At 44.7% G+C, this 9696-nt stretch overlaps 1 protein-coding gene across 1 annotated transcript in view; it reads left to right on the plus strand.

Annotated features, from left to right (window-relative positions):
- The first annotated feature begins 233 nt into the window (after positions 1-233).
- CALB2 (calbindin 2) overlaps positions 234-9696 on the plus strand; it is a 54942-nt gene continuing 45479 nt past the window's right edge. The window contains exon 1 of the mRNA XM_014518318.2: positions 234-408. Within this exon, the coding sequence (XP_014373804.1) occupies positions 318-408 (91 nt within the window). The 5' untranslated portion in view covers positions 234-317. The remainder of the gene's footprint in view (positions 409-9696) is intronic.

The following is a 9696-nucleotide window of genomic DNA, read 5'->3' on the forward strand; positions in this document are numbered from 1 at the left end:
TTGCAGAGAACTGGGGAGTTTTGCTAAAGGCTGTTGTCTCCCCCCCTGCAGAAACAGTTTACTGTTTCCTGGATATTAGGTGTCTCTTTAGGTCCTGACCCGCATCCCAGCCTCTGCCCAGGCTCCTTTCCTTGCTCCTGGTTTCATCCTGAGTTCTCAGAGTCTGTGCACCCTCTAGTGGCAGCTGCCTTCCTTTGCGGCTACAGCACATTTATATAAAGGCAGAGCAGAAAGCAGGCTGGAAACATTGGTGGCCAGAACGTTGGAGCTGACGAGAGGAGCAAGAGAGCAGCTCAGGATTGCCCAGCCAGTGGACCATGGCAGTGAAGCAGCAAGCCCCTTATCTGCACCTGGCGGAACTCACAGCATCCCAGTTCCTGGACGTCTGGAAACATTTTGATGCTGATGGTCAGTAAGAAAACCCCAAAATTCTCTTAATCTCAGCTACTTTTAGGATTATTTAAAAGAAGCCAACACACACTAAATTCTTGATAAAACCCCATCCCTGTGTTGTGTTGCTAGAGCCAGATCTCTGTATGGTTGGGCTTTGGAATGGTGTATTTTCTATCAAGCCAACTGTTAAAAAAAAAAAAAAAAAAAAAAAAAAAAAAGACAACTTTTCCTAGCATGCAAGTTTGATGGGTTGTTTTGTTTTGGGAGAACTAGTAATTGTTAGGAAACTTCTGTCATTGCCCATGACCCAGATAGCAGATCCTGGCACAAGCCACTGAGCGCAGAAATTTTTTGACCCATCTGTTGTGCTTTGATGTGACATTGCCACAAGCATCCTGAACAATGGAGGTATGTCAGCTTTGGTAATGTGCTGGAATTTTGCATGGGAGAAGGACGTGTGACCTTGTGGGAGGCTTTGGTAATTCATCACTAACTTGTGTCAGTCCTGAACTAGTCCTGGGGACAGCTAATATTACATGCTGTCACCCAAACAGCTCCTAACTTCTAGTGTTCCCCTGGTCTTAACTCCAACTCCATGTATTAGAGTGGTTTGTGTTGGTTACGTGAGTCTAGCAACCCTCCTTCTGTCATGTTTTATACTCAGAGAAGACAGGATATGAGGGAGAATAATAATGAGATTTGGAGTTAAATTGAACCTTGAGGTAAGCTAGCACAACTCAGCTGATGGCAGAGGAGTTGCACCTGCTTGCACTCCAGTTGAATTGAGCCCCTGGCATAAAAAGACTCTGAAAAGCATCTCACTTTTGAATGTAGCTTTATCCTCAGTGAGGTCACAAGGAGCTTGGAGTGTGAAGTATTATCTTGGTACCAAGCTACCCTGGCATGATGCCTCCTCAAATGGGGGTGCATTAAAATGAGGTGAATAGTCTGGAGGCAGGATGGCCATTCCACCCCCGTGGTAAATGCTTATCTCTGATGCATGTGCTCTGCCCTTTCAGATGGCAGTTGGCTTCAAAGCTGGGGACCATGAGAGTTTAATGGATTTGGTTTGTCTAAGCCTAGATAGAGGTGAAGATACAACCAGAAAACAAGCCTGGCTTGAAACTTATCCCAATGTGGGCAAAGCTAAAATGGAGCAGAGAGAAACACCTTATGCACATCTGATTTCCTTTCACCCTCCCTGCCTTGCTTCAAAAAGGGGTAGGGTGAGGGGCACAGGAGTACAAAAGGGTCTTAATACAGCACCCAATCTCTCTTCACAGACATATACTACCAAGGGGCACTAGCCCAGGTGAATCAGCCATGAATTTAGCAACTTTCAAATGCTAAGTATCAGGAAATAGTTTACCTCTCTGGCCAGAGAAGAAGCATCACTTCTGAGTGTCACTGCTCTGTGCAGGGTAAATGAGCCTCTGGGACCCCAGATATTTTATTCAGAAGGGAGAGAAAGCTCAGAAGTCCAGAGCTCCTGATATTATTATTATTATTATTATTATTATTATTACTGTTGTTGTTACATTTTTTTTTTAAACAAACTTCTTGTGAATTTCAAGCATGCTGCCTAGCCTGAGGGGCTTCCCAGGGACACTGATCTGTTGGGAGAGAAACCCTCCAGTTCCTGCAGGAGTGTAGGTAACAAGCAGAGAGTTTGATGGGCAGCATCACTGTGATGGTTGTGCAGGCTCTCAAGATACCATGACCTGGCTACTTGGCTGTTCAGCCTGGTAGCCCAATGCCCCTCTCTTCTGCACCTGATAAAGTTTTCTCTCTAGAAGTAATTGCCAGTTAGAACAGACTTGCAGGGAATTGTGTGTTTACCCAGTGTTGATCTCTCAAGGGAGTGGTGTGGAGTGGAGGGGGTTAAAACAACAGCCCTGAAACATCTGGAACATCTAACAAAATCAGCTTTTCCCCCTCTGAATAAATATGTTGTTGACATGTAAACTGTGTAATTTATGGGTGAATCAGTGTATGTGGAGGGCTTCCCAGGACACCTGGGGGCACTTATTTGTCATGACATCCAACCTATTATTATTGTCATGCCAGCTTATCATTAGCCATGTCCTTGCCATAGCATCACCTTGGTGACAGTAATTAGAGCAGAAGGAGAGAGGCAGATATTTGCCTGAAGCAAAGACCCATCTGTAACCACCCGTAAATTTTGGGAGTGGGCTCCAGATCCAAATGCTCCTACTTTTGGCAGTGTTTCCCTCTTTAACAGAAACTTGGTTCTGTAGCAAATCCAGGGTGAGAAAGTGGGTGGGTGTGCGTGGGGGGGTGTGTGTGTGTGTGTGGGTGTGTGTGTGTAAGCAGGGCATTAAAGGGAATTTTCTTTGAGTGAGTTTTACCTGTATACAGCCACCAGACATTTGGGTACTCACAACAGGAGTCATTAAACTTGGACAGGGAAATAAAACAGGATTCAAAGTCCTATAGTAAGAAGCAAGTGAACAACAAGCCCCAGTAAAAAGGCAGGAATCAGTGAATCCAGTAAAGTAGGAATTGAGTAAGATCCCAAGTTAAAACAAAAATTCTCTAACAGTTTCCTATCCTGTTTTATCTCTTTGCATGAGTGGCTCATGCTCTGGTCTTTCAGAAGTATTTTCCTGCCTCATTTTTGTTTTCAGACTTGTCCTTGGTATCTTTCTCTCTCCCCCACCCCCGCTGAAACTTCCTCCCACTGAGACCTGTGAAGAAAACCTCCCCAGATGATTGCATCTCCCTTCAGGGCATGTCAGGGCCCAATTAAGTAATGCCACCTGCTTAAAAAACCCTCTGTGTTCACACCTTGGCATCACCCAGCATGCTTCTGTAAACAAACTGAGAAGCCGAGAAGGGAAGAATTTTCAGGAAACGTTTAGGGAAAGCAATGGCTTGGGTTAGTCTGCTTTTAAATCTCCCAGCATCAGTTTTCTATCTTGACTCGAGACTGTTACACAAGTAAAGCTCTCATAATTATTTTAAAATCAGACAGCAAGGGAAAATATGCTAGGTCCTGACAGCAAAGCATTATTGCTGCCTGAATGAAAATAAGCACTGCTCTCTCTGCACTTGCTGATTCAGTGCAGATTAGGGAGAGTGAGTTGGGAGCTGTCTGCATTAACAACTCTGTTCTGGTTCCTCCACAAAATTTGCAACTCAGAATTCAGCTGCCAAATGTTGATTATGGGCATGGATGGAAGAGGCAAAAAGGACCCAGCTGGTTTCTTACAGGGCAGCCAGCAGCTAGAAAAATCAAGGCATATTCTGCTACCCTTCGTGTCTACGTGACACTGAAGTAACTTAACTGAAATCAGTAGACTTGTTCTGGATTTACACCAGTATAAATAAGCAAAGGATTTAGCTCCACATTTGTACACACAGTGCATTTCATCTGGGTTCACTGAGAAATTAAACATGGAAAGTCACGATGTCATTTCTGCACAGTCATATCCCTGATGAATGCATTTGGCTTCTTACCTCCAGATCTCATCCATTTTCTTCCTCCATGTTGGGAGTATCATGGAAACAAGGAGTGGGACTGAACAGATTCCCATTTAAGTTAGTGGGAGCCTCCCTATAAAGCATCATTTGAGGTTTTGAGGCTAGACGTGTCCATTCAAATTATTTAGCTCATCTCCTATGAAACATTGGCCAGAGACTACATCCAGTGATTTGAATGTGCTCCTTCATGGCAGAGCTTGGGGGACCAAGAGAGTTATATTGAGAGGTTAGGGGGAACATGTTGTATCATCTGCTGCAAGAGAGTCCCCAAGGAAGCATCAGTCACAGTTGCTCTATTCTGGAAGGTGTCATTTCTTTCCTTGAGAGAGATTACACACATAGACATGCATAAGCTATCTGCTTGGCCCTGCCAGGAGATCAGGCTGGCTATGGGAAAGAGACAGGCAAACAAACTCTTGTGAACAAGAATTGTAGAGTGTACTAAGGAGCCGGCCCAATGCACAGGAGTCTGGCTGCTCAGCGCGCCGTGTTTACTCTCGTGCTGGATGAAAATGATTTCTCGGCTCCAGCTGAATGGAAGATGCTTTGGAGAGAGGCACCCAAGGGATTGATTCAAATGCCTGGGGAAACTGAATTAAAACATCAGGTGCAATTAGCAATGTTCAGCTGGCTTTTCTTCTTTTTGTTTTTCATTATCATCATTGTTTTATTCTCTTCCCTCCTTCTTTCTTCCTCCTCTTAACCATGGGAAATGAACTTGCACAATGTTCTTTCCACTCCGCACTTCTCTTTTGCCCTCCTCCTCAGACCCACTCTCTCTCAGGCTCTGCCTGATCTCTCAGGTGATCAGCTACAGGCCTCCAACTCTTCTGTACCTAGGGCCCAGTAACAGATATAAAATATCCTCTCCAACTTCCATTAGCTACTGCAAACTGAGCCAAGGCCCACTGCAGTCAAGGGTGTCTTCCCATTGATTTCAGTGGATTTCTGATCAAACCCATCTTGCCACAGAAGAGAGCTGGCCTCCCAGCTGGATTTTATAGGGTTACAAGAGTACTGTACAAGACAGGTAACTGTCGATCAATAGATGGTTAATAGAACATTTGCCAGTAGGGGGTGCTCATTAGGGCACATCATTATTCAGAGATATTTTTGAACCCACAGAAATGGTTCAGCACTGCTCCATGGACAGTTCTATGTACATGGAGCCCTCCCCATGCCATATGTGTGAATCCATGCTAAGGATTCTCTCCTGTCTGAAATGCTGGCCTGCTTAGTGTTACACTGGTCCAGAAAAACCAGGACACATCTGTGCAGATGGTGGATTCCTTGATGCTTGAGCCTCTTACCCAGCAAAGCAGCTTGTAGATGTTTCTCCTTTTTCCTGGAATGAAGAGGGGAAGCCCCCTGCAGTAACAGAAATCCTTGGCCAGAAGGCCAGCCTTGCCTGTAACTTTCAGGATGCACTTGCTGTAGAGTGGATACAGAGAGGACCTTTTCTTCCCACTCCCTATGGAAGAACATCTGGTACAGTGGACCTCAGTTTGCTAAGGGAATATGGCTTCTTGCTTACTGTGGCTATTTTTTCCGCTGGACTTCCTCCATGGGTTTGTCTCTGTACCCTCCATTTTCAATTCTGAATTAGGAGGGCTACTAAGGGTCCATGTATACTGCAGACACAGCATCATGTGGATAAACTAGCTAGCTCAAGTACTGGTAACCATCTAGCTGCAGCATCACTGAACTCAATGTGGGCTGCAAAAGTCACCCTAGGGAGTGGAGTTGCTCACACTGAGATCTGGGGTGGGGTTGTTAGACTGCCTCCAGTACCTGAGTGTATACCTACCTTGGGTATTCCCACACTAGACTGCAGGTCACAGTAGTGTCTAAAGCATAGACAACCCCTCCTTCCCCTAGTCCCTGTGGCCTTGATACTTTATTGACATCCAAAACCAGAAAGAACCATTATGATTATCTAGTCTCACCTCTGTATCATAGGCCAGAGAATCTCACCCAGCACTTCCTGTACCTAGGAAGCTCTGGTATCCTGATTTATATTGCATGTCTGTGGCTTGGCTTTACTGCCTCTCTGATAGATGGAATCCATCCTTCTTTCCATCCTAGGTGGAACAGAAAATTATAAAAACCCAGAAAATCAAAACTTTATTGATTGCTGCTGAGCGGCAAAATTTCTTGGAGCATCTAGTAATAAAATCTGGGTTTGACATCTAGAATTTATCTACTCAACTGTTCTAAGTGGTGAGTTTAAAGGGGAACAAATGTATGCCCCTTGGAATACTGTTTGATGCAGCCATGTGGACAGGTTTAAATTAAAAATCTGTCTGTCCTAATGATCCCAAATTGAAGGGAGACTGTAAGAAAATAGGGTGATAAATAAGAGAGTGTTTGAATGGATTAGGGTGTTAGCTTCTAGCAAGGAAATATAGCTTTGGGTGGCTCACACTGACCCTGACATGACTTACTTTGGTGCATAGTTAAATCACATGAAATAGAATTAGTGGCAATGCATAGCCCAGAAGGTTTCCTTCTCAAACTTTAACAGGACCAAGAAGGCCATGACTTTTTTTCACAGTATTTAATGATTTTAGCATGTGTATGCTTAGACTAATCTCTAGCCCTCCTCACTAAGTGTGTTTGATGCCCAGAGCAGTACAGGAACAGTGATGGCTTATATAATGCAACTTGTTCTGATCTGCAGCTGAACTTATTTAGACTGAGGGCCCTGCCACTCTTCCAAATTAAAGCTGGATAGAAACTATCTTTAAAGTTGTTACACATTTTCAAGCACTAACTTTGTAACTGGTTGGCTCTTTTTATAGCTGGATAGTTATTTTTATGGTGCGATAATTACTTTGCACATGTATCTGGTTTACATGTATTATGCAGTTAGCTCATTAATTGCATAATACATGTAACTTGTGGCCAGGGCTTCAGTGTGTTTGAGACTAGGCAACAAACGCAGCATTGGACAGTACCAAGACCAGTGGTTCCAAACTGTCTTGTGTCCCGTAACCCTGTTTAAACTTGTGTCCCCCTATGGTGATCTGTTCTTCACTTTAGTTTTTCTTCTTCCTTTTCCTCCATTTATATTTCCCTTTTCCCCTTCTTCTGCCTTCCCATTCCTTCCTCTTGTGTATCCTCTAGAAGTTTGCCATGTATTCCCAGAAGTACATTTACTCTAGGTTGGAAAAACTCTGCTCTGTGGGTAAAAATGTTTCCTGGGCAAGGGACATAAACAAGGCCTAGTGACTACTTAAGCATGGTTTATGTGATGGGTATGTGGTATCCTGTTTGTCTGCACGCAGGTGATGTGCACAGATGAAGAATGGTGTCTGGATGTTGGTGAGAGAACCTGGCATAGGATCAGGTCTGAGCTAATCATTCCTGTACTTATTAATCAGATAAGTCCTATGCTGGATTTCACTAGTTTTCCATTTAATGTTAATTTATTTTCACTATTCCCCCAGTTCTAGTCCCTAAGAGAGTGATATTGAATTTTACCTTCACACTGAAACCAATATCCATAGGTAATATTTCTGCTTCTTTACCCAGCTCTCTGTGGGAACTTCTTTCTGTGTGGACATGCAAGCTGTCTTATTTACGAGGTCCAAGTGAATGCTTTGTGATCCTGCAAATTAGAACTCCAGTGTGCAGGATAATTTAAAATAAAACTGATTTAGTGAGTAATGAATGACATTGATCAGAGCCCTAGAACTGGGACTAGCCCAGCCAGCTGCAGTGAAACCTTTAGGCAGTGCAGCCCAGAGGATACAGCATTAGCCCGGGAACAGGGAGACATAGCTCTGTGCATTGCAGATCTTTTACAAGCACAGTTCTTGGGTTGCATACCCCTTTTTAAGCAGATGCTTAGTACCCTGGCAATCAGGATATGGGTCTCACAAGATGAGTACCCAGTGATTGGTGATGAGCACCACAAGATAGGTGATGAGTATCAAAAAATAACAGCCTTCCTTTTCTCTGGAAAAAAAAATCATACATATTCCTTTGTAATGTTGTTTGATGGAGAGAGTTATAGAACACTTAGATACCAAAGGGATATATACAAGGATCATACAGGTTGCATTATGTGTATGCAAACTAGAGATATTCCAAGGGGTGACGTGACTGGAAGGAACACAGATAGAAGCAACTTTGCAAGGCAATACCGCTTGTCCTCTGGATTTGGCGGCACCATCATGTGATGCACTGGTGCCCTTGTGTATGTTTTTCATGGCTCCAGTCCTCTGTCTTGCTTCTATCTTGTCCCAACTCATCTTTGTCATTGCTTCCCTTGCAGCAAAGGGTGCTGCTCTTGCAAAAACAATGGTGGTTCTAGCACAGTGTTTCTTGTTCTCAACCTTTTTGGACTCGAGGCGCCCCTCTATAACTTTTGTGAATTAAGTGGCACCTAATTTCAAAAACAAATGTATATATTACAGAGCTAATCTCCTTCCAGGGGACATACAGTGAGGGTGGAGGATCGTTCCGGCAGCGACAAGGCTGAGTTTGCATTTATCTGCTTAGCTTATCTGCTTATCTCTTATCACACCTTGCAGCACCCCTTCAAAGGATCTGGTGGCAGTCTTGGGGGCCCCAGCAGCATGGTTGAGAATCACTGCCTTAGCCACTCTGCCTCCTACCTTCCTAGAGCTGTTTGCTTACAGAAATTGTGGAATCTCCTTTTTTGAAGGCTCAAGAAGAGACTGGACAAGTATTTAATAGGCAAGGTATAGAAATAGTGCATCCCTGGGACTTTTGAACTAGATGAACCCTAAAGTCCCTTCCAAACTTAAGATGCTGATTCTTTTTCCCTTCTTCAAAGGAAGGAACAGGAAGTGCCTAGCTGGGTGGTCTTATGAGGACCCATGGGGCGCATCCAGACATGCATCATGTATGCTTCCAGTAGCTCAAATAAAAGCAGCGCAAATTTGAGCCAGGGCTTTTTGCCTTAGCGCACATGCCTAGACATACACTTTGATGTGGGTCAAATTGTGCCACTTGGGGCAAAATAACCCTGCCTGGCTCCTCCCGGATCTGCAGCCAGGGGGACCCTGTCCTGGACCCATCAGTACAAAAAGCTGCCCTGTCAAGTAGCTCAGGGCTATTCACTCTCAGGAGCTTCTGGGGCCCAGGCAATTGGTACCTCTGGACACTACCCCTTGTGCCAGCCAGACTGCTGAAGCAGCCCGGAAAGTTCCCAGCACCCTTTACCCACTGCAGCAGTCTGGCAATGGGGGCTGCTGCCTGGCTGTGACCTGCTGCACACCTGCCAGACCCAGGTGGGGATTGCACAGTGCCCCCCGCTGGGCGGGCGGCCAGTGGACTGTGGCTGAAAAGTTGGCTTTTGTACAGCACTACTGCCACATGTGCCTCCTGCCCGGCCATCTAGGCAGCTATTGCCCAGAAGATGTTCTGAGTGTGGTGGCCTGCTTTGAACTGTCAAAGTATATCCTCCTGGCACCTATTGGCCAGGAGGTCAGCCACCTCCACCTGGGTCCAAGGTGCCAGCTCTGAGCAGGCAGGGTCCTGCCACTGGCCTCCCTAGCAGGAATTCTGGTGTTCCTTATTTGAACACTGAAAAATCCCTGATAAAAATATCCCAAAGTCACTCTGTAAAATACCCCAAATTCATGTTCCTCCACAATTAAAACAAAAGACCACTAAATATAGAGAGAGGGAGACAGAGATCAGTTGGAAAACGTTTTATTGATATACCTACAGTGTTAAAGCAATTTGGAAGCCTACCAGTGTCTCTATCATCATAATAAAGTGAATTCTAAATACCTATATGTTTTGCTGCCCCACCAACAGGGGCTA

Source organism: Alligator sinensis, unplaced genomic scaffold (genome assembly GCF_000455745.1).
Source record: "Alligator sinensis unplaced genomic scaffold, ASM45574v1 scaffold203_1, whole genome shotgun sequence".
In the NCBI taxonomy this organism is placed as follows: domain Eukaryota; kingdom Metazoa; phylum Chordata; order Crocodylia; family Alligatoridae; genus Alligator; species Alligator sinensis.